The sequence below is a fragment of the Eriocheir sinensis genome, chromosome 43 (genome assembly GCF_024679095.1).
Source record: "Eriocheir sinensis breed Jianghai 21 chromosome 43, ASM2467909v1, whole genome shotgun sequence".
In the NCBI taxonomy this organism is placed as follows: domain Eukaryota; kingdom Metazoa; phylum Arthropoda; class Malacostraca; order Decapoda; family Varunidae; genus Eriocheir; species Eriocheir sinensis.
The window spans coordinates 5,368,818-5,394,548 of record NC_066551.1 but is presented as its reverse complement, the minus strand read 5'-3'; the positions used below and the strand labels follow the sequence as shown (position 1 = coordinate 5,394,548).

The window sequence follows — 25,731 nt, the reverse complement described above, 5'->3', positions numbered from 1 at the left end:
GCTTTCTGTTCTATCGTACTGTTGTTTAGTAAATTTTCATACTGCCATTAATTTATTTTGTATATGTTCAAAACCTATAAATTAAATAAATTTCCTGTTTTCTGTGTTTGCAAACTTACACAGAGTTACTATTTATTGTATCTTCATCTCTTCAGCCAGTGTGTGCATTTGTATCAATGTATTTTAATGCCAAGGGTCTATCAGGTTATTGATGAAAATAATTTGGACCGTCAACAATGTCATTAATGTTTTCTTTTAAATTAATTCATCTACAGATAGGTGGGATGGGTAGTAGTGGTCCAGGAGGGATGGGTACCTCACCTAGCAGTAGTCACCAGCAGCAACAGCAACCACAGCAACCTCAGCATCAACAACAGCATCAGCACCAGCATCAGCATCATCATCAACAGCCTCCACAGCAGCAACAACAGCAGCAACCCCCTCCTCATCATACACAAGTAAGTTCTGCCAATAAACATTCATTTATATCCTGACATGAGCCACCATATACACCAGTGTCTAAGGTAAACAGTCCATAAGTTAACTCCCAAGATTTCCACTTAAAATATGGGCTTAGAAGCAGTGGTGGGCACCATTAACCAAAAAGTTAGCTTCGCTAACTGGTAATCCATTAACTAAAACGTTAGCTTTGCTTATGCTAAACCGCTAAACTGATAAAGAAATTAGTGGAAGCTAATGCTAACCGCAAACTTTTTTATATGGATTTGGCTTCGGTTTAGTATTTTGGCTCTAAAACCCTTAAAAACAGACCTAGTGACCTGAAATTTCAATATGTTGTAGCTTAGACATAGAGCTTTCCAGAAAGGTATAACATGCCAAAATCAGAAGAGAAGAGAAAGAAGCCTCCAGTTTATCCTACATCCGAATATTTTACCCAAGATTTCAGTCAAATTTACGCATTTTTTACTTTTTTTCCATAACTGACACATTTTTATTATTTTAAGTTTATTTCTTGTCAGGTGGAAAATATCAAATTCTTGTTATTAAATCTCAAGTTCAAAGAGTTGAAAATGGAAGATGCATTACCCTTGAATACAAAAAAAAAATCCCTATTAATTGTCCAATTACCCTACTTTAAGGCATGATTTACCCAAAAGTGGAAGCCCTGGAAATATTATATTGTGCCATGTGGCTCAACTGGTGCTGTGTCTGCCCACAACAGACAAGAAGAAACCTGTGTGATTTTTTAGTGGACTTAAAGTTAGCAGAGGAGGAACTACATTTAGCAGAAGCTAATTGGTCCACTAACTGTTTCCAAAGTTAGCAAAAACGCTAATGAGCTAACGAAACAGTTAGCTTCGCTAATTAGAGGTTAGCGGAACTGTGCTTTTCTTCAGGGGCCTGGTGGTCGGCCCAAGCCTGTCATGGCGCAGGCAAGGCGCAGCCAATTTTTATAGTGACGCCATTTATTCTTGGCTCATGCTGCCCCTCGGAAGTCATTCATGATTCACTTGGACGGTTTCTTCTAGAGTCCAGGTTGATGGGTGGTCTTCAGGAGAGCATGTGGGTAGTCTTAGGTCACTCGGTGGTGACTGAAATATCCCAGGTGGTAGCGTGCGGATTCGAACCCGCATTGTCCAGCACGCGGTCAACGCGGGCCCCACACGCTAACCACTCAGCCACCGCCTTCCCTAACTTAGAAGTATATTCTCTGCATAAGACAACTCCAAAAGCTGGAATCATTGGAAGTGTACAGCCTAGTAACCCTAGCCCTTTATCTTCCCAAAGACCAGTGCATTGATACTAGTAGCACCTTGCTAAACAAGACAGCCTTTGGTTAGGTAGATGACAGTAATTTGAACATTTAAAAAAGATAAGTAAATTGAACATCTAAGGTGAGTGTTTGGCAATGTCCTCAATCAGCCCCAGGAACCCCTTAACCCCTTCACTCCGGTGACACCGACATCGGCATCCGACGGCGTCACCGTATGGAAAGGGTTAATCTTCTTCCATTTCCTCTTAATCCTCTTCTAAACCTCTTAAGAGGAATTGGAAGAGGAATTTAGAGGAGGATTGAGAGGTTTAGAAGAGGATTAATCCTCTTCCATTTCCTCTTGACCCTTTCCATACTGTGACGCCGACCTCTGCGTCACGGATGGAAAGGGTTAACCACAGGCTGGAATAGGCATTTATACCCAGCGGTTACAAGGACTCAGCATTTTTGGTTTAATGTTTCTAGGTTCAAAGTTTTCCTTATACACCAGCAAATAAAGTAAAGTACATGCTTAAGTATGAAACCTTATTTTATTTGTTTATGTGTTTTCCTGTGTTTTGATTTCAAAATAACCTCAGTTACATCAATATTTTATCTGTTCAAAATATTCCCTCGGCCTGAAGTAGATCTGTCTGTTGCTTCTATGGGTGATTGACTGGTAGCTTTGATCATGAATATAGATGCCACAGTCATCACAGTATATTCAGAAAACATTTTTTTTTTCTTCTTTTTCCCAAGAAGCCTCATTAAATACCAAGTCATCGACAAACTATTATCATTACTAATAGAGTCTCTCATGTATTTGAGAAGACCGTGGACTTGAATGTGACTGCAGTACAACAAATTAATGAATACTCCCTCTCAGGTACATCAGCAACCAATGGCACAGACAATGCAACATCCACAGCAGCAAACACAGCCTCCATTACAACCTCCACAGCCTCCTCAGCAGCAGCAACAGCCAACACAGCCACAGCAAGACATGGTTGGCGGCAACAGTGTGGTGGGCCTCAGTCCCACAACCAATGGAGTCAGTGTGAGCAGTGCCTCCTCCGCAAACTCTCCTCTCCCTGGCGTGGGCCCCTTAGGCACAGATCCTTCTGCATCTAGCAAAGAAAAGACTCCCATGTGTCTCATCAATGAGCTGGCAAGGTATAACAAGGTAAGGATCAATATCAAAGGAAGAGCCCAACATCATTATTATGTTGATGAAAAAAATTTCAAAGTATATAAACATTTTATTGATTGTACGATAATCATACAAACATATATCTTACTTTACCAGCTAATCAGCTGCTAATAGCAGCTGATTAGTCATGTCATGTTCCAGCTTCCATTTCCCAATTTTTAGAAAAAGAAACATGCATTAGTAAAGAATTATGTTATACAACATATTGAAAGTCCTGAAGTTTGAAAAAGAAAATGGCGTACACTTCGTCGCTGCCACTGATGCTGCATACAGTACCTGTGACTAAATGCTTGTAGCTTTGTATGCTTGTTTGCTTTGGTATTTTCATAACTTGATCTTTATATAAAGAAACATTCATCATTACATTCCCAATATTATATAGAGATGCACTGATACAAAATTTTGACCGATACTGATACTACAAAATTGGGCCGATGCCGATACTACCACCAATACCAATTACTGAGTACAGAGCTGGGCTACTACTTAAGCATAACATACCAAATTACCAATAATATCGTGAGTCTTAAGACAATAAAAATTGTTATATATAGACCGCTTATCAGTACAAAGTCTTATACATATCACGAACTATCAATAAGAAAAACTATAAAAGCTGGGAAACCTTAACTTACTGTATGTTATCATGTAGGAAACCTGCAGTAGGCGGCAGCGTGGCTCATTACCAAATGTCCTGTATTACTCTGCACCACGTACTCAAATTAACCCGGTAGCTGCGGGGAGTAAGTGAGAAAAATGAGAAAAAAATCATCACTCACACAAACCATTTCATAATATATATCAACACATTTGTGATCAGTTTATGCATCATCTATTTTGGAGGGTTTATATCATGGCAAAAATTTGTCCCGTCGCTGGTACACGGTAAAGCCACAAATTTGGCCTGTCGCTGCTACCGGGTTAATATGATACTAGATAAATTAGTGTTACCAATAATTCATTTTTCATCACTATTAGACACCCAATTTCTGCATAACAGAATAACTTGCAATAAATAATATGAGATTTAGTAAATTCTTTTAGGTATCAGTAGTATCAAGTAAATCAGCCGATGCTGATACTAATACTCTAAAAATGGGCCAATAGTGCCGATGCTGATATTGATACATGGGTACATCCCTAATATTATACATCAAGCATCTGGAGAGTTGAAAATAACTGGACGCTTCATCATCGCCTCCAGTGATGCTTCCTTCATTTTACACGAGCTGCAGGTCTTTGAATAACATTTTTATCGATATTTTCATTTCAGTGTTTAATATTAGAAGTGTTCTAGATCTTTATTTAGAAGTTTGGTGATCTTTTTATGATGCCATAGGAACCAAAGTCTTATTTGTTAATTAGTTGATAGCAAAATTAGTTTCATTATATTGTTTGCTTAGTCACAGTTTCCAAGAAGTGATCAATAACAAGTGAGGTCTTACTGCATATATACTAACAGTGGATCAACTTGTTCTTAAAGGTGTTTGCCAGAGACAAATCATCTTAACACATATTCACAAGGTATTGCACATTCTCATCTGCTCTATCAACACTCCACTTCCCAACCACACTTCCTCTTGTTTAAAAATTATATCCTGCAAATGTTGATTATAAATTCTTTTTGGTTCAGATCCAACACCAGTACTGCCTCACGGATGAAAAGGGTCCTGCCCACAAGAAGACTTTCACTGTAACGCTGCGCCTTGGAGAGAGTGAAGACTACACGGCGTCTGGGCCCAGCATTAAGAAGGCCCAGCACTCTGCTGCAGCCATTGCCCTGGAGAAGACACAGTTCAAGCATCCTCCGCCAAAAACTCAGAGACAAAACAAACAAAGTAAGTGCTTATTGCTGCAGTAGTTAGCATGTTGGCTCACAACAGAGAGATCCCATTTTTGATCCCTAGAAGAGTCTCCTTATGCCCTTGCCCCTGTTATCTAAAAGTCCTCAGGTAGCAGATAACTCTGGTGTTGTGGCCTGACCTTTGAGGGGAACGTCCAGTAGTGATTTTATGAAAAAATATGGAAAATGAGTTAAAGCCACTGAGATACATGTGGGCTAGCTAGGACATTTCACCCGTGGCCAGTTTTGGAAAAATCTCTATATTTATAGGGCAAATTTAAAGGTCCCAAGCACCCACTGTCTCGCGTGGATGACGACTGTTTTTTGTTTACATCAATATTTATGGTAAAACATCATTACACACGTAATTATTAATATTTTTTGTGCATTTTTTTTTTATAAATCGCACGTCTGGCAGTGAAGCTAGGCATGTGAGTGTAATGTGGAGCCGACAGCCTGCTCAGGGCTCTCAGAGTGTCGTATGATGATAAATCCAGGAAGAACAAAGAAAACGTTCACAGACTCCAGCCAGACGATCAAAGAAAAAGCAGAAAATACGTGTCAGTGAAGGGTATGAGGCTGGAAACTATTGATAAAACCTGACGACAGTGAGGAAGGTCCTTTTATATATATATATATATATATATATATATATATATATATATATATATATATATATATATATATATATATATATATATATATATATATATATATAGCCTATAACACCAGTAGGCTTTCTTGAGGGGCCTGGTGGTCAGCCCCAGCCCATCATGGTGCAGGCAAGTATTTATAGTGGCTCCATCTATTCTTGGCTCATGCTGTCTCCTGGAGCTCATTCTTGATTCACTTGGACAGTTTCCTCAAGAGTGGTTTGATAGGTGGTCTTCAGGACAGCATGTAGGTAGTCTTATGCCACTTGGTGGTGACTGAAAAATCCCAGGTGGTAGCGGTGGATTCAAACGCAGTGAATGCGGGGCCCACATGCTAACCACTCAGCCACCGCCTATCCAAACACACACACACACACACGAAAAAAAAAAAAAAAAAAAAACATTGTAAGGGGGACCAGGTGCGATATCAAGAGCTAGCATGCATCAGGAATATGCTTAGAAACATGTTTGCAAACTTAGAATATGTAATTTTGGTGACTAGCAACAATAAATAATCTAAGAGCTAGAAATAAAGAAGGAAGAAAAACAACTTTAAATGCCGTTTTCTCAAAACAAAGTTTTTCTCACATTTTTCGCTATTTCTCCATCCCAGATTAACCGATTTCAATGTTATAGGTACCATTTTAAAGAGGACTGAATGCACAATGACAATATAGGGAGACTTCTTTTTTTCTTTTACTTTTTCATGAAAAATCATGAACCGTTTAAATGAGTGAAAATAACAAAAAATCATTTTTAAAAAATGAGAAACTGAAAAATCTGGCTCTTTACTTTTGTTTCACCACTTGCAAGTTTTATATTTATGTAAAAATTTATCCTAAATACGTGATGAACTTAATGGAATTGAAAATTTTTGAAATTGTAAAAAAAAATTTTTTGTATATATTTTTTTCTATTCATCAAAATCTTTTGAAACTTCCACAATATTCTCACATCATTCAGGTCTATGAGACATAAATGAGTTAGATTTTTATTTTTAATAGTTTTAAAAATAGAAATCTTCCGGACGGTTCCCTTAAGCCTTTTAGCAGACATAATGCAATCTCAGAGGAGTCTACTGAACTAACTGCTGGTTAATCAGGGTATAGGGGAGAAACTGTTTGCGAAGGGTAGATAAATGGTCTTGTACATTGTTTTACATGATAGTTAACACTTAATGTTTGTCATGTATTGTGCGAGCATTGACATACAATGCTGTGAATTGTTTATTTGTGTAGTAGCAATTTCTTTTTCCTCCGTACAGCTAAACTGACACCCACTGTTGAGCTAAATGCCCTGGCCATGAAGCGCGGGGAGGCAGCTAACTATACTTTTATGGAAACTCCTCGGCCTCCCAACCCATACTTCAACATGCCTCCCAACATTAGAGCAATGTACAATCAGGTAAGTTCAATTAACTCTTCTTGACAAATGGCTTTGATCTTGAAGCATTGGAATTTAAATATCTTCCATTTTTTTATTTATTTAAGAGTAGAGGTAGATGCTGTAAGGGATCTGTACCAGGTAGAAACATGGCTGGATTTATGAAAATCTTAACTGAAAACAGTAACATATATGTGGAGAGTGTAAGGAGTCTCCTGAATAGAGTATTTTCTCAGATTTTCTTGGAAGCATGACATATATGTGGAGAGTGTAAGGAGTCTCCTGAATAGAGTATTTTCTCAGATTTTCTTGGAAGCATGACCATTTCTTCCAGTAGTTTTCCACAAATCATGTGTAAATGTGTATTTATTTCATTGTCCTTGCCAAGGTGCAGCATGTAGGATTTGAGCTCTGTTCATGTCCTCCTGTCTCCCTGTCAACAAACCAATAAGCTCCTGCACATCCTGACTTCACTAATATTTTATTGTTGATTTCTCTTTGATTCATGTATTTTTTCCTGGTGTTTAGTTTTATTTAGTCAGAAGCTAAAGCTTGTAATGTGTTGTCACCGTAAGTGCTCAGTATATAATGACCCGAGATGCAAATAAAGACTCCACAAGGCCTGGGGTAAAGGTTCTTACCCTCCGCTCACCTCAGGCTTAGGTGACAGAGATGAGTGAGAAGGGTAGGGTGAGGACGCGCCGGCATGAGCTCCTCGCTCCTTGGAACTGCTGAGTTGACAATGGCGGGCAGAACCAGGAATCTGAGAGATTCCTGTTGTATCTGTGAAGATTTTACAAGCGAGAAGGGGATTGCATGCTGTTTGCTTCCAAGGTGGTGTCATGTGAAGTGTGCTAATTTGACTGGAGTCAAGCAGGATAATGTACCTAAAATAAATTGGATTTGCACTCCCATGTCTTCATAAAGCATCTCTCACTACCAACATTGTTGAAAAATGGATAAATTCAAGCAAGAATTATCTAAAGAAATATCTGTGGCTAAAGATTAGGTTGAATCTCGGATATCCAGTGTCAAGGAGAAGTTGAGTGAGGTGGCAGGCATGATTTGTGATGAGCAGGCAGTCGGGCCGCTCCAGTTTTGCTAATGTAGCCAGACGCAAGAGCAAGAAGAATTTCCTTGTCGTGTAGGCCTCTGATCAAGACAAAAAGGCTACTGAGTTGAAAAATGAAGTTTCCCAGGCATTACAAGGCATTCAGATTACTGATTCAAGATACAAATATGGAGGTAACATTGTTATGAACTTTGATGATGAGAACACAAGGAATGAAGTAGCTCAAAAATTGGAAAATGTAGAGCAAGTTAGCACAAAATGTGTGGAAAAACTAAGGCCAAAGATAATGATCTGCAGTGTGCATAAGGAGGAGACTGGGGATAAGATAATTGAGACACTGTTAAACAAGAATGAGTTCCTACACTCGATTCCTGGAGTTGAGGGGAAAATTGAGAAGATTTTTAGCAAGCCCGCTGCTGGTGGCACAATGCACTATATTTTGAAATGTGATCCAACTGTTAGAGAGTTGATTCATAAATGTCATGACAAGATAAAACTAGAATGGGGAGTGTACACAGTGAGAGATAGATACCATGCAATCATATGTTACCATTGTCAAAGATAGGGCCATCTTCAGGCCAACTGCACTGCCAAGAACAATGGAGAAGCCTAAAAATGTTACAAGTGCACTGGTGATCATAAATCAAAAGATTGCTCCATGGCTGAGAGGAAATGCATAAATTGTGTGAGGTACAAGAAGCCTGAAATCAACCACTCAGCGAATGACCAGTGTTGTGTAGTTCTTCAAACTAAAATTGAGAGAATTCATAACATAACCGATCATGGCTATTAATTGGTATTTGAGACTCAAAGATAAATTGTGTGTGATAAATGTTCAATGAGTTGGAAATAATCGTTGGACATTGAATTGTGATAATATAAAGAAAATATCAGATAAATGGAAAATGAAACAATGGATATTTGTGATAATATAAAAAGGAAAGATATTGTGATTAGCACAAACTAAAACATGGCCAAGTGACTGTAATGATGCCATGTTTATTAAAAGGACATCAGTAGGCTATCCATGAAAGCAATTAAGACTCACTCACTCACTACGACGTTGTGAATAAGTGCATCTTGAGGATTATTATTGAGGCTAACATCATTATTGCTGACAGCCCTGTGGAGTGCTGCACTGACAGTGGAGCGGGGCCTGAAACCTCATCAACGGTAAACGGTAAACAATTCGTAGTTATAGCACATGACTCCAATTTTACTTTCTACTTAAAATCAAGGGTCTTGTATTTAATTACTTTTTCATTGTAGTACACATGAAAAATAACTATAACTAGCTCATTACTTCTTTCTGCGACAGAAATATTATGGTCGACCTCCCCTCTACCCTATCTTCTTTGTGACTCTACGGGTGGGAACACGAGAGTTCATTGGGGAAGGGACGACAGCACAGCAGGCCAAACACAATGCTGCCTCTAAAGCCCTGAAGCTGATGAAGACGCTACCCATGCCAGAAAATGCTGCCACTTGTACCCAGGGAGGTGAGGGCGAACCCACTGGTGTACTCGTTGGACTGTCATTGCCATGTGAGCCCATTGTTGCACTGCCAAAGTTATTGTATTACCATTCAGTCAGCTGAGTGTTAAACTCAGCATTTTATATTCAGTCATTGTTTGAACATAAAATTTGATTATATTCTAAATGTAAAAAATGATAAAATAGAATAATATTGGAGGATATTAATCTAAACACTGGCTATATTAACTAAAAGAAAAAAAATAAGCCAAAAAGCAACAGTTTATATTCCAAAAAATATATCTAGGGCTAAATCATTCACATTTGTGTGAAATAATTACCTTTTGATTTCAGATCTGTCAGACCTTGACCCCAATGCTGATTTGAAATCTCCCATATCCCTGGTTCATGAAATAGCCCTGAAGCGAAACTTGATGGTCACCTTTGAAGTGATCAGAGAGTCTGGGCCGCCACATGTCCGCACATTTGTCACAGTCTGTATTGTTGGAGAGTACCGCACCGAGGGGGAAGGAACCGGCAAAAAGGTTGGTTACTGCTTTCTATACCATAAAATATTTCCCACATGTTTAATTATTTAATTTAGCAGCTAGTATGTGTTGGTGTTGCAGCAGACTTTAAGATTATAATCTCAGCAATTTTCATGTTGACTTGCCTCATCAGGTGAGCAAAAAGAGGGCAGCAGAGTTGATGCTTGAAGAACTACGCAAGCTGCCCGCCCTTCCCCCCACCACACTGGTTCGCATTAAACGCAAACCCACAACCAAGAAAAAGAGCAGAAACCTCATCAAGGTGGGTCAAGAGGCAAGTATACCACCACGCATTACATTTTTATTTGTTGCTTTCACATCAGGCGGGGGCAGTGATGCCCTGAAAAGTGGACATAAGGTGCACTTAAATTTGTCACATTGTAGTCTACATATTATTGCTTTTCTTTATTTTATTTATTTATTTATTTTTTTTATTTATTTATTTTTATTTTTTTTTCCTCTCTTTACACTTTGCTCTGTGAATCCACAATTTATTTAAGGAACTCAGGTATAGTTAAGGCTCAGTCCTATTGTAAACATCATTTTAGTCAGGCTCATGCTCTTCTTGATGCATATCATGTGCCTTATCTTTACCAAATCTAGTCCACTCATTGCAGTGTCTTCAGGCAAGAGGTAATTAAAAGGAGAGTAGCTTTTATGATATAGGAGGCTTGAGGTCAGGGAGTGGATCTCCCACAAGAATTATTATTATGTATGTAGAGCCCTCATCTGAAGTCACATTGTCCTCTTCATAACCCATTTTGCCTTTGCAGGAAACTGTTATATATGATTATGATGTGTAGGTAAAGTATAAACATTTACTTAAGATTTTGAAATGCTCTTTACAGGAGCAGAAGGCAGCCCCAGAATATGGGCAGGGCATCAACCCCATCTCCCGCCTCATCCAGATCCAGCAGGCCAAGAAGGAGAAGGAGCCAGTGTACACTCTCCTGGCAGAGCGTGGGGTGCCGCGGCGCAGGGAATTTATCATGCAGGTGAGGGCTAGTAGTTGGGTCAGCTGCAAGAAGATATATTTTCATCACTATAAAAATAGCCCCATACAACTAGCCAACTACCAGCATCCTTTTTTGAGAATCAAGTAACTAGCTTGCTTTTTTCCATATTCTTGATTACATACTTTGAAGCAAACATTAATATTTGTTCTTTACTAAGTAAATATTTCCCAATGTAATCATTAGGAGACTTATTACACCATCATCATAGATTTTCTTCATTTACTCCATACATGATAATGTAAGACAGTACATTTCCATCAGGTCACAGTGGGGACCCAGAATGCTCAAGGAAGTGGGCCTAACAAAAAGCTTGCTAAGAGGGCAGCTGCTGAAAATATGCTGCAGCTGCTAGGCTACTCTCGGCCTCAGCCCCAGCCAGGAAAGTCTGCTATCAAGACTGATGGTGCTAACTCAGACCCTGACAAAACCAGAAAGGCAAGTGTTTTGTATTGTTTTTGTGGTTCACATGGCTAATTATAAGCTCACTTATTCATAGATTTATTCATTTACATTTACTGTCAGAATTTTCTTATGGAGCCTAATCCACTTTGTTTGGTGCATTTGTAATTTCAGGTGACTTTCTTGGAGGATGGCGGGGACCAGCGTGGGTCAGAGGCAGCTGTGGTGGGGAGTGTAAATGCCATGGGACAGATGGGAGGACCTGCAGTTGGAGGAGGTAGACAGTTGGTGCCTGGACTCATCATGATGCCAGATGGCTCAGCTCTCCATGGCTTCCAACAGGTCCAACCTCAAGGTAAGAGTGTGCTGTTACAAGATACTTTGCTGTTCATTACTCTATCAACCCTACCTTCAGTGACTTTGCAAAGGACAGCACTAATGGGCAAAATGGATCAAGCATAAGGATGAAATTGCAGCATCACTATAAAAAATAAGTAGACCTGGGCTAACCACCAGGACCCTTCATGAGATTCAAGATACTAGCTTACTGGTACTGTGGACCTAGACCACAATTAAAACTAATGTTTGCATTAAATCAATTTTCAAAATTTCAAAAATGTAATTCATGGACCCCTTAAAAGCTAGGTTATTCTCAACTTTACTTTCTCTTCCAGGTGTAGTATGCCTAAGAGGGCATAACATTTATGATCTCTAGTGTCTGGGTTTGCTGCAGGATTTTTGAGACCTTGTTATTTTAAAAAATGAATGATTCAAAACCAGGAAGTGCAACATCATTTTTCATAAGTTGATCATCATTATTTCAGTTCTGATGTGAATGTACTGATGATGTTTTTGTTTGGTTTTGGTGCAGGAATGGGGGTGGTGAGTGTTGGTCCGATGGTTAACATGCAGGCAACCGCAACAATAGCCAAGGAATTACTGAAGTCAGGGAATTCTCCTACAGCAGAGGCCATGAAGCAGAGCCTGCCCTCAACACCTCAGAACTCCCTCCAGGCAAGTCTTAATTAAAAAATTAAAAATAAAAAAATAAATAAAAACATTTTCAATGTGTATGATTCTTTGCAAATTTGTATGTTTTGAAAGTGCTGTTGGCAGATAATAGGCAGCTGCATGAGTTTACATGAAGCCATAATTGTATGATGTACTTAGCCCGAATGTTTTACCATCAGGGACCTCCTCCAGCCAGCCAGCCAAACCTTCCACCACCACCACAGCAACAGTCTCCCATGGCCGGGCCACCACAGCAGCCACCACAGCAACAGCAGCCACCCCCTCAGCAGCCCCCTCAGCAACCACCCCCACCCCCACAGCAGATTCAACAACAGCAACAGCCCCCACCACAGCCGCAAGTTCCTCAGCAACAGCAGCAACCACAACAACAGCCACAGCAACAACAGCAGCAGCATGTGCAAACTCAGCAGCAGCAGCAACCACAGCAGCAGCCACAGCAGCAGCAAACTATAGTGAATCAGGTCTGGGCATATGTATCTCATTATTTTATAGGCTTATGATTTTTGTTTGGCCCACTCTTATATACAGTACATAGTTTGCAAAGTTAACAAATCTTTCAAAAAATGTAATATTTAGGGGATACTAGATCACCCATGATAGTTTATTGATTTTTTTATCAGATTATATATATTTTTTTTTCAAGAATATCATTTAGTACAACTAAGGGTAGGTGGTTTTTTTTACTGTTTTCAGAATGCTGTACCCACCACCCAGGCAGTGCGAGCCAAGGACCAGCTGATGTACCTTGCTCAGATCCTAGGGCTGCAGGTTCAGTTCACAGATTTTCCCAAGGTAAGAGAATTACTGAATGTTCTAGAGGTATAGTGCCAGAATATTGATAGCTGTCAAGTGGTGATCCTGTTGCTCACTGTGTTTTAACCTGTATAGTGTCAACTATGGATGAAGAAAGGCTCATGTTGGGTTGCCTTTTTTCATTGTTATAAAATACAGATTCATTGATGTATATATTAATGTCATGTGGTTGCATTAAGTGTGGCTTCCGTGTGATTCCTATCTGGATATTTTCTCCCATTTTGAAGCTCACACTGTCACATTAAGTATTCAGAAATTTGTGTACTTCTGTATTCTTTTATTATACTTTTTCCATACACTTTCTTTATGCATAATATAAAGATGATAAATACATCTCTTTACAAAACAAACACATAATGCACATAAGAAATAAAGTAAAATATAATGCTTGCATATTCATTTGGCAACACCAGACCCTGCAAGGTTGAGTTTACACCAGCAGCAGAGTTGAAATAAATACTTTGTAGTTTCTTATCATCAGTTCTCATTTCTGATAATTTTGAAGTCATATTCACATGTTTAACCTGGTAGTAGTGGGGATCATGTTTCTTAATGGCCCCTCCAAGCGAGAAAAATGCAAAAAAATCACCCCTCACAAACCATTTTATAATATATATCAAAGCATTTGTGATCAGATTATGTATTATCTATTTTGGGGGGTTTATATCATGGCACAAATTTGGCCCATCACTGCTACATGGTAAAGCCACAAATTTGGCCTGTTGCTGCTACTGGGTTAATCAATTTTATTTTCAAAACTAAACACAAAAGAGATACGTACTTGTGCATGCTAAACACTGCAAGGGTTCAGTGGTTGCTTTCTCTTTCTTGGTTGATTTTGTAACTCCATCCATCTGGCTCACATTTCTTTTCTATTGCCAACTTTACTTTCATCCCAGAACAGCAGCTGCAAAGGAAAACCAGCTAATAGTAAAATTTTATCATCAGGGAAACAAGAGTGAGTACTTGAGTCTGGTGTCCCTCTCCACAAACCCTCCTCATGTCTCCCATGGTGCTGGCCCTACCATTGATGATTCCCATGATCAGGTAATTTTTTTTCTAGTGTATTAGAGATATCAAGACTAAACACATTTATATTATTTACTAACTTTAAGAAAATTGTATAAATAAGATGAGAAATTATAAGTACCTAATTTATTTTATAAGCTGCAACCATTTACTCACCTGTATATTTCAGGCCTGCCTTACTGCCCTCCGAGCCCTAGCACAGATGGGCCTGGACACTGTGACAGCCACTAAGCAGGAGTGAGGTGGTGGTGGCTTCACTTTGGACAAGAAGACCACATCAACTTAGGCTGCCACCTTTTTACTGTTTCTGTTGCACAGCACAACCCTTTCTTTGTCCCCAAATCTATCAAATTACTACTAAATTTGCACAAATGAAGACTGTAATGATTATTCTTGAAGTTGCACAAAGGATCCATGGAAGTTATTGTTAAAAATTCAAGAGTTCTTAAGACCCTCTTCATTTGCTTTGCAGTGTTTTTATTGATTTACTGTCATACAATTTCACCAGCTTTCTTTAAGGTTGAGTTGCTTTCAAAAGACATTCAACTCAACCTTACAGAATTTGGTTGGGTGGTCTTTCTTGTCCAGTCCTGCAGATATGACAATTTGGGTGCATCTTACACATCTGAGAAGCTTACATAGATGTGTTTATGCGGCTTGATCAGTATTCTGAGCCTTCTTTGCCTCCATGAAAAGTGACCGCAACTGCCGATCTTGCCGTATATTCTTTCTGTCTTCCTATCCTCCCCTTCTATGCAGATCTCTCTTTCTATAATGCTCTTACATGTCTAGTGAGATCTGACCTATCTTATGGAGAAAACCTAAGAACAATGTATTTTATTATTTGGGAGAAACAGTATGGCAAACAGGATGTTGAGTGATATTGAGCTTTAGATGTTTGTTAACTAAAGCTCTTTTTCCCCAATAAGCCAAGGGATCCTACACAAGTGTGTGGTGGCTCTCCTACAGGCTTTAGTGTGCTGGTGCTGGCTATCTGGTCTCATGTTGGAGAGGAGTGCTGGAGGGAGGGAGGAGACTACCCAGCCCAGCCCTCCCTCACACACTCCCGTAGTCTTAGCTTGGTAGTGTACAAGACCTGCCTTCCACACTTGCCCAATATTTAATCACACTGAGTTGCACACAATAGATGCTGATGCTCCTAGGTGCTATTTAATGCCCTGGGGAAGGTGAGGGATATTATTTATGCAATAATTGTTTTATTTCTTAGTATTAGCACTTGTATATAATCAGCGATGTTTCAGTGCATGAGTACTTATTCTGTGTCACAATTAGGTTATTTTGTGGCCACAAAAGGTTTACACATTTCCAGGTGCCAAGTCACCTAGACAGAGTCTCTGCTTTATTACTAGCACTTTATATAATCAGGGGTGTTTCCAGTGCACACAGACTCTGCTTTATAATAATCAGCTGATAAAAAAGTATTCACATGTGGTGCTAAATTTAAATACTTGAATGTCTGTTTATCCTTATGATCAATCCCTCTGGAGCATCTGTATGTTATATCTCACTATAGTGATGGGTGACTAAATATATGGGTCAGTGGAGGTCACAGTGGGCAGGTTGTAGCCACTCCTGCTGGTCCCCAAAGGGTACCCGCTTCTGGCCCATGTGGGGGCCTGAGCTGGATGCCCTTACAATGTACCATGTGTGGGGCAAGAGTACCCTTGGCCACTGGGCTGGTGCCATGGCTCGCCCATACTGTACATCAGCTGAGTGGGTCCTGTGCTCCATTACTAGTACTTTTGGCCATTTCTTACTGTTGTTTATACTTCCTTCACTTCTTATGGTTTATCTGTGACAGTTCTTTGTTTAACTGTTTTTTCACATGACAAGTGAAGTATAGTGAGATGGGAAAGGAAACAGAAACTCAACCGGGTTAGCTTACAGCAAGGAGTGGCTGAGGTTGATACTTAATGGGGCACAGTGCACCACGTGAGTTGTACATTGTTGCAAGTGTTGGCTTGGGCAGGTGACTAAAGGCAGGGGAACTAGAAATTATATTAGCATTCCTTTCTTCTTACTTTTAAGTAGACAATTTATTTAAGTTGCATGCAAAAACTGTTACATTTTCATTGAGTTTGCTCTGAAACTATTACTCATGAAATTACAAATGTTATTTTGTATAATGTTACATTTTCATTGAGTTTCCTCTGAAACTATACTCTTATGACATTACAAATGTTATTTTGTATAATGTTACATTTTCATTGAGTTTGCTCTGAAACTATTAGTCTTATGAAATTACAAATGTTATTTTGTATAATGGCCTACTTTTGATGACTGAATATTTTGAGGAATCTGTAGGTTTTCCCAAGACACTTAGCATACTGTTCAATTGTAACAGCTTTTTGGAATGTGAAACATAATTAGTCTTTTGATCTTTGTAAGGTTACTGTTTATGCTGCCCTTTAATATGTGAACTATTCTTGGCTAGATTTTTGAACTATCACTTAACAATTTGTCATTCTAGTAGCATCTGTTGGTGTAGCAACCAACTTTGTGAGAAGTATTAGAGCTCAATGGACACTCCTATACCAGCAAGTGGTGCTTAAAAAATCTATCGCCTGAGCAGTACCACTCTAAGGTCTGCCTCCAACAGAACCAGATGAACCGGATATTTTAAAAGACTTAAGGCATGATAGTGTTACTTACCCAATTCTTATAAATGTACTCCCTAAGACGAGGCACACAAGAGCCAGTTTTCATGGGCAAGAATTTGTCTTCCCACAATGGGTGTGAATTTCTGCCTGTGATAACAAAGGAGTTGAAATAGAGGTAGATAACACTATCATGCTGTTGCGATGTCACGTTTGTGATACGTAACCATTATGAACACACGTGAAGACAACGGAAGACAGGGCCCAGCATGGCTCAAGTCAGTAAAAGCTGATGGTGTAATGTAGTGAAAAGCACCAGCTTCCCCTGCTGGTATATTTAACAGTACTTCTTGCTTGATAACAGAAGGGAACATCATAATCAGTAGTCTTGCAGCATTGTGCTACTGAAATGGGCAAAGGAAATTGCAAGAATTAGTGACCGAAAATTATCCTCTTCTTACGTGGTTAATAAGTTGGTAATAATCTATATTACTGAACAGTCGGGGAAACTGACACCTTTGCTTGGCTTCATTACACCATCAAGGCAGTGGCTTGTCTGGCCAAGATAGATGAATTGATGACCCTTTTGTGTTCCATACTACCAAAGTGGTCGGTAAGGTTCTCTCTCCCTCATTATTACTTTGGAAAGTGAATCTTACCAAGTTCCAACAGGAAGAATGGTGAGCTTCAAGCGATGGCTGTTTGTGGTGGAGCTACGAGGGTTGTGCCCCCACCTGCCGTGCTGGAGGCAAACATTGTAGCTGCACTACGAGCACTCAACCAAAATGTTTGTGGTGGAGCTACAAGGGTTGTGCCCCCACCTGCCATGCTGGAGGCAAACATTGTAGCTGCACTACAAACACTCAACCAAAATGTTTGTGGTGGAGCTATGAGGGTTGTGCCCCCACCTGCCATGCTGGAGGCAGACACTGTAGCTGCAGCTCAAACACTCAACCAAAATGTTTGTGGTGGATCTACAAGGGTTGTGCCTCCACCTGCCATGCTGGAGGCAAACATTGTAGCTGCAGCTCAAACATTCAACCAAAATGGATAGGTGTCATGTTTTCATTTTGGTCAATGGTTGATGGGTCATTCTTTGAGAAGAGTAATTTTCTCTTTATTAAAGTTAGATATTACTATTTAGTGATTGTGCATTAACGGATATTTTGCTTTCCTTTTTTGTGTCTGTGCATCATTGTTCCATTGGCACAGCACTGTCTCTGCTTGCAGTTTAGGATTAGCCTGTTTAGATGCTTGAGTATTTTTGACTTTGCTGTTGTCTTCATGTCTATTCATCTAGATGATGTCAGGCTTTGTGGGTGTGGTGGTGGTAATGTAGCCAATGTGGGGTGGGATGTGACATCCATTGATGTAAAAACTATTACTTTAATAACAGTGTAATAATAGTTAGTAATACAATTGGACTCAGTGTCATAATGTTGCATAATTTTTGTATGTAAAGGAGAGATGAATGCTCACTATAAACCTTGTGTTCATTTAATGAACATCAGCTGCACCAGAGGTGCATATCAGTGGCTAAAGACTGCAAGCTACTAAGGTGCAGTAGTCATAATATAAGGTCTGTCAGCACCAGGAAGGCCAGCACTTTACAAAGCTTGGAGCCAGCACTGGAACATGGCTGTGGAAAGGTTGAGATTCCTGGCACTCACTGTGATTTGCTACAGTTCTCTTTGACATACTGTATTTGACGGCTTATAAGACGCACTTTTTCTCAAAAAAGAAAAGAAAATGTCCCTGCGTCTTATAAGGTCAAGGTTCAGCTTTGGGTTACTGACTAGTGAAGTTTTAGTGCTGCAGTGGCACTTAAATTAAACCACAAACCACTCTGCAAGTGTAAACAAGGGAGCGATCGCTTCAACACTAACAATGGCAACTCTTTTCTAAAGTAACAATGTACAACAGTAGTACTTACCGCTACTTCATATAAAACGTCAGTCAGAAAGAAAATGAGTGACGACTCTTAACCATGCTTGTATCTAAACAAACTAGCGGACGGTTGCACACCAAACCTGACCACATGCGCAAGACAGTGTTTCCTTTGTACGGAGACAGGGATCATTGAGGTAAGACAAACCTTCTTCATATACACTGTTTAACTTTCTTTAATTGATAGACAAACAAAATATGGATAATATTGAGAAGATAGGTCGATATTTACAAGAGCTTGTTTCTCCATTTTGTGCTTATCTTTTAACATTCTTACCTTACAAACATTGAAGCACATTCAAGTTTGAAATTCCACACTTCCTTATGATTTTAAAATGTATTAAAATATTACAACAACTAGAATTATGACGTAGAATAATAATTAAAAAATATGATGTACAAACTTTAGACCCGTTACAACCCCTCTGACAGTGTCACTGTATCCGCCATGTTTGTTTACGTCTCAAAGCAGTAAATACCTTCGGATATCTAAGAAGGACCCGTTCTAGTAGGTCCTAGCAAATATTAAGGGTTTTAAATGTAAAGTATTGGGATTTAATAAGGATCTGAATACATATGAGACCTCAAAAATGACCTGATAGTGGGGAAGGCTACGAATGTCAGGCGAAAAATTTCACCCGACACTCGTAGTTCAAACCCATTTGTTTTATATATATATATATATATATATATATATATATATATATATATATATATATATTTATAAATATATATATATATATATATATATTTTTTTTTTTTTTTTTTTTTTTTCCAAATGACTGCCCAAATTGGCGGGTGCATCTTATAAGCTGTCAAATACGGTACCTTCTTTTTAAGAAGTGAGAGGCTTGCTTACTAGTGATCAGCTTTGTCAAGATCTGAATGCCAAAAGTGTTGTGTCAAGGTTTTATATTTTATATGGTATGTTTTCTAATGAAAATTGAATTGAGGATGAGTAAAGTTGCTTACTTTATAGTTTTCACTTTGATCGTTTTGTTTTTTTTTTTTTTTTTCGTTGCTCTCTATTGTAGTGTTTGTAAAACATTTGAAAGAATCACAAAGGCCTACACAGTAGTTGTGTTAGGAATGATCTGATATATGTATATTTGTCCCCAGAAAATATTTTATTCATTAGTGTTCTTATATATTAATGATTGTTAAGCAAAGGTTGTGAATTCTTGGTGGCTACATGAATGAAATGTTATATCCCTTGGCCTAAGAAAAAATCAGGGAACCTTCCTTGTAGCTGAAAACATTTATGCTCCTGCTGCAATATTTTTGTAGTTTATTTAAGAAAATGTTATTCTATTTTAAGGAGTCTTAAAGGAATGGAGACATCACCACCACACTTGAAAGGGTGTTGATGAAAAAATTTGGTGGTGTTGCTTGTGTAGTGTCCTGGTGCCAAGCTCACCACCAACACTCGCTACGACCACCACCACCACTACGACCCCGGCCCTTGCAGCCGACCCTCACAGAGCCCCACCATCCATCGAGGCTTTTTTCTTCAACAAATGTATGTATTTAGGAGGACCTCCGAGATCAAAATTTGACCTTTGATTTCACTGTAATGATCAGTGATCCCTTAGTTGTTGGAGCTGTACTCTTTTGTTTTTCAGTTGTCACAAAGTTCAGAACAGTCTGTGAGGCCATGCAGTGTATAACGTGCAAGAAGAGTTCTGAAGATCACTGTGGCTCTGTAAGGGTCAGGCTACAATTACAATAAAAGGTTGACTGGAGTTCTTATGCTATCATTACTTCCTTTGTAGAACATATTTAGAACTGACCAAGGACATTTAATGTCTTTACAGGCTTGTATCAGGTACAGTCTGTTCCAGTGACTGACAAGACAATGTTTTCCATATGGCACCTACCCCCCCCCCCCCCCCAATTCCCAACCTTATTACTGTTGTAAAAATCAGAAACTGGTGCCTGATGCTGTTGTGTCGGGGGGGGGGGGGGGATTTTTTATTTTATTTATTTGATTGGGCTTATTGTGCTGGTAGTCTTTCATAACGGAGCCTGCAGGTTGGCTCCAGCCTGTTAGTGGCACAGAAAAGTTTTCTTTATAGTGGCACCATCTTGCATGTCTCATGCTGCTCCCTGGAACTCCACTTAATCCTCTTTAGAGTTTTGCTAGAGTCTGGAGTGATGGGTGGACATCAGGACAGCATGTGTCCTAGCCATTCTAATGCCGATGACTCTACTCTGCATTACTCAACTTCTTTTAATAGTAGACCCACCCAACAGGAACTAAATGATTCCAGGCTGGAGGCAGCAGAACTTACTATCATTTCTGATTGGGGCAAGAAGAACCTGGTGTCCTTCAACACCTCAAAAACACAGTTTCTCCACCTATCCACTCAACACAATCTCCCAAACAACTATCCCCTATTCTTTGACAACACTCAGCTATCACCTTCTTCAACACTAAACATTCTCGGTCTATCTTTAACTCAAAATTTCAACTGGAAACTTCATATCTCTTCTCTTACTAAATCAGCTTCCTTGAGACTGAGCCTCTCTTCTGTACCCATCTCGCAGTTTCTCCTCCATGCTTGCTATCCATTTACATGGGCTTTGTCCGCCCTCATATGGAGTATGCATCTTGTGTAGGGGGGCTCCACTCACACAGCTCTCCTGGACAGAGTGGAGTCTAAGGCTTTTCGTCTCATCAGCTCTCCTCCTCATACTGAAAGTCTTCTACCTCTTAAAGTCCGCCGCCATGTTGCTTCTCTTTCTATCTTCTATCGATATTTTCACGCTGACTGCTCTTCTGAACTTGCTAACTGCATGCCTCCCCTCCTTCTGCGGCCCTGCTGCACACGACTTTCTACTCATGCTCATCCCTATGCAAGAGTTAATCAGCATCTTCATTCTTTCATCCCTTACACTGGTAAACTCTGTGTTCCAAAGTATCACATATTCCTCATGCCTTTGACTTGAATTCTTTCAAGAGGAGTGTATCAAGACACCTCTCCTCCCGAAATTGACCTCTCTTGGCCAATTAGCAGGCTTTTTTTTCTACACCTTTTTTTGTTGCCCTTGAGCTGTTTCTTTAGCTGTAAAAAAATAAATAAATAAATAACTATGACTGAAAATTGTCAGCTTGTAGCAATGGGCGGGACTTGAACCCAGGTCCTCCAGGACACCACGCCCACAGGCTGACCACTCAGCCAACACTCCCCTAACCACCACCTCAACATCTAGTTCATCTTTGACTGTACAACAAATTTTACTTGGACTTTCCCTTCATACTCATTTTTCCCCTCACTTCATAGATCTCTTCTCCTCTGCCTCCCACTATTCCCCTTCTTTTTTTCCTAAAATGTGAGAGCTGTACAGAGCATGTGAGGCTGACCAAGTGTTCAGCCATGAGCAGCCTGAAGGTGTCACAGGCAAGCATGGTGTGCCTCTTTTCATTGCCTTTGTTCCTCATGGGGAATTTGAGGTGCCAACTGATGATTTGCCTCACCATCGCCAACCTGCTAAACCAGGCTCAGGATTAACCTAGGTAGGGTTCTGCATGTGGGCTCCTGGAACATCCTGAGTCTCTCGGAGGATCACCAACTACCCTACCTATTGAATGAGCTAAGAAGGCTGTGGGTGGATATAGCCTGGGACTCTGAGGTGAGGAGGCCTGGCAGTGGGGAGATTAATACTGGGGATTACTCTGACTCGTAGCCCATCCAACCCCATATGGTAATATAGGGATGTTAAAGGAAAAAAAATTACACCTACAACTCATCTAGCATGAGCAATGGTGCAAGTCTTAAGGGAGTAGGTATAGGCATCTCCAGTCAACTGCAGCCATTTGTGGTTGAGGTTATTCTTGTTGATGAGTGTATAACGCGAGTGAGGCTAAAGCACAAGCTGGGCTTCACGTCAACTGTTACAGTGCACGTTCCTACCGAACTGTGTGAGACTGAAGAGATGTTCTACACCAAACTTGACTCAGTATTGGTCTGTGACTCCATACTAGTCTGTTCACAGTAGGGCGTGTATATGCCTGTTAACACCAGAATTTTAATTTTTGCTTAACTTCAAGGGGCAGAGGGATGACAGCTAGTTCTCATTGGCACTTTACAAAGAGACTTTCACACTAATTGCCATAGCAATGTAAAATAGTATTAAAGGCACATCCATAAAATATGATTTGTACATACTTGGACATACTGATTCGAAGCTCCAAGTATATACAAATCATATTATATAGTCATGTCTTTAATATTATCTTACATTGCTATGGCAATCAATATCAAAGCCTCTTTGCAAATTGGCAATGAAAAACAGCTAAGTTACCCCTCTGTCCCTTGAAATTGAGAAAATCAAAAGTCTGGAGTTAATAGACATCTACACGTCCTACTGCAAACAAGCCAATTAGACCAGTGCCATCCTCAGGACACTCACTGTCTTGAACAATTTAAATGTTACTACTGTACTGGCAGTGACAAGATTGGCGATGAGTTGTGTGTTGGTCCCCATGGCTCTGGTACCAGGAACACCAACAGCTCTCTCCTCCTGAATTTTGCAAGATCCAGGAGGTTGGGAATTGCAGGATCTTGGTACCAGTGACAAGAGCAGCACTGCTGGACTAAATATAGCAATACTCGAAGGGTAGCTAAGGATATTGTAAGTACTTGTTGGAGGATCCTCAAGAACTACAGGGTTTTCGGAGTGCTGAGTTCTTTGAAACTGATCATAGACTTGTTGCTGCAATATTCAACCTTCATGTCAGGCCAATTAGAATCTTTAAATGTAACAATACTGTGTTCCATTGTGAGAAACTGAAAGACCTGGAATGTGCTCATGAGTATGCAGTGATAGTCTCAAATCAGTTCACTGTGCTCAGCACCCTTCAGGACCCTGTAAAACTGTGGGATACCTTCAAACGTGAAACTCTTCAAGCAGCAAGGGAATACATTGGAGAGTACCTGAGATCTAGTAGTAGTTTTGCCTCTGAGGAGACAACAAAGAACATTGAGAAGTCACACTGCCAGGCTTGCTGGGAATCGGGACCAATATATAGGGCTCTGTCACATAGGACTAGAGCTCTCCTGAGAAGAGACAAGGAGAGGTATGTCAGGGGTCTTGCTGAAGATGTCAAGAGCCATCTCGATGCAAAGGTCTAAGACCTGCTACCAAACCCTGAAAAAGCTACGCTCCGAGCTTTCCTCAGGTGAGTGCTATCCGAACAACAGATGATTGCCTCATGTCAGACATGGATGAGCAGAGTTTTTGAGCTGAATATTTTAAGCAGCTGACCTTGTTCTTATCGCTGAAGCAGTAATCCTTGCGAAGTCACTGGATGTTCTGGTAATGGCTCTCAAGCCAATGCATGAGGAGGCAAAGCCCTTGGGACTCCAAGTCCCCTGGGTCAAGAACAAGGTACAGGTGTTTGGAGGTTTGCTAGATAAAACAGTATACAGTCTATTCATGCGCATGTGGCGAGGACATTGATATCTTGGAAAATTTCACATACCTTAGTGGTGTAGTTTGGAACAATGGAGTGTCTCATCAGGAAGTCTTATGGCAGATTGGCTGGGTCCACAGTGTTATGGACTCACTACCTCCTCTTCCCCAATACACACTTTCCCTTCCCCCTTCTGGGCCTCACCATCATTCTTGAGCCCTTCCTACTTCCACCTTAGGTAAAGCAAAGCTGGGGGAATATGCTGTAGCTGCGCTTGGCCTTGGTGCTCATCTCCGTCAGATTGGATCTTGAGCCTGTGGCAGGTAAGAGCCCATTACCTCAGAACAGAGGGCCAGTGTGACATCCACTTCACCACAGTTTACTTTCCCCAGGTTTCCCCAGGTATACCCATCTATCAGCCAGCCTGAAAGGAAGGATGAACAGCTTGGTGAGCTGCACGCCAGCTGACTTGGCCGGGATTTGAATCTAGGCCCACAGATTTCATGATAGGCATGCCAACCATTGCTGCAGTTAGAAGTGTTCTTGATGTCCCTCATCAGGCAGTTGAAGAGTCACAGTCCCTCGTTGACAAAGCTTGTGGTATGTATGTATCTTAGGCATTGACTGCCTGCTTGAATTAAATTTCTACAGCAAGTGTGGCTGAATCAAGGGTGCTTCTGGCCTTTAATCACTCCTTCAGTTGGTGTTGTTGGGTTTGGGACTTGCTTCTCAAGAATTTCCCATATATATTATGCAATATCTTTCCCTTTGTCTTTACAGGCAGTAAAGTTGCAGTTTTTTGTGTGTCCAAATGATGGTTTTATGTTGTGCTCATCTTTCTTGTAAGGACGGTTTTCATCTGTTCCAGCTGCTTGACTGCACCAATTTTGTGTGGGGACACGGCAGGCACACACATTCCATTTTGGACAATACCAGAAATTTCCAGGACTACTCTCAAAAGTGCAGAAAATTACCTATCAAAAACTTAAAGACTTAAAATGAAGGTAAATATCCATAAAAGGACCAAATTAACAATGACGGATAACCCTGCCACCATATCCACCTTCTCCACAGCCATACTAAAATCAAATAAGTATAACCTAACATGTAACCTACAGCTTCACCTCTCCTTGACCCCTAAAATTATCCGTAGAAAACAACAAGCACCAGTCACCAGCAGTGTTCAAGTTGAGGAACCAAACTTTACTTTTGCAGAACTTAGCAATTACTGACATATATCGTTAAACCAAATAAACAGCATGCTAAAATCTATCAGAAAATAATGGGTAAATATTGTAAGTTCAGCGGCACCACAACGGGGGACGATATAGAGTTGAGATGCCTCGGTTAATGTCAGGAAGCACTACTCCAAGCCAATAGCCGTAGTAATTTAGCACGTGGAAGAATTATTAATGCATTTTCGTATACGTCTTACCTTGGGGAGAGGCCAGGGGTGCAGGAGGCCATGGAACACGTCCTCTCGAGCCTCAAATGTGAAGGACTCGACACTAAGCCTTGACAGTTGCCCCGCCATTTTGGTCTTGGTCTTGGAAGGCTGTCAGGCC

The 25,731-nt window shown here is 40.2% G+C and overlaps 1 protein-coding gene and 1 long non-coding RNA gene across 2 annotated transcripts in view; one reads left to right on the top strand and one right to left on the bottom strand.

Moving 5' to 3' along the window:
* Positions 1-18,904, top strand: part of LOC127010363 (maternal effect protein staufen-like) — a 24,144-nt gene extending 5,240 nt beyond the window's left edge. The window contains exons 4-18 of the mRNA XM_050884326.1: positions 276-458; positions 2,601-2,897; positions 4,558-4,762; positions 6,685-6,824; positions 9,194-9,374; positions 9,703-9,893; positions 10,030-10,170; positions 10,745-10,891; positions 11,174-11,347; positions 11,486-11,666; positions 12,183-12,325; positions 12,502-12,804; positions 13,037-13,135; positions 14,105-14,203; positions 14,355-18,904. Coding sequence (XP_050740283.1) covers positions 276-458; positions 2,601-2,897; positions 4,558-4,762; positions 6,685-6,824; positions 9,194-9,374; positions 9,703-9,893; positions 10,030-10,170; positions 10,745-10,891; positions 11,174-11,347; positions 11,486-11,666; positions 12,183-12,325; positions 12,502-12,804; positions 13,037-13,135; positions 14,105-14,203; positions 14,355-14,426 — 2,556 coding nt within the window. The 3' untranslated portion in view covers positions 14,427-18,904. The remainder of the gene's footprint in view (positions 1-275; positions 459-2,600; positions 2,898-4,557; positions 4,763-6,684; positions 6,825-9,193; positions 9,375-9,702; positions 9,894-10,029; positions 10,171-10,744; positions 10,892-11,173; positions 11,348-11,485; positions 11,667-12,182; positions 12,326-12,501; positions 12,805-13,036; positions 13,136-14,104; positions 14,204-14,354) is intronic.
* On the bottom strand, positions 11,533-25,731 carry LOC127010364 (uncharacterized). Its single transcript, XR_007763112.1, has 3 exons — positions 25,602-25,731; positions 13,938-14,063; positions 11,533-11,660 (listed from the first exon to the last, which is right to left on the bottom strand). It is a non-coding gene; the product is annotated as an uncharacterized LOC127010364 (long non-coding RNA).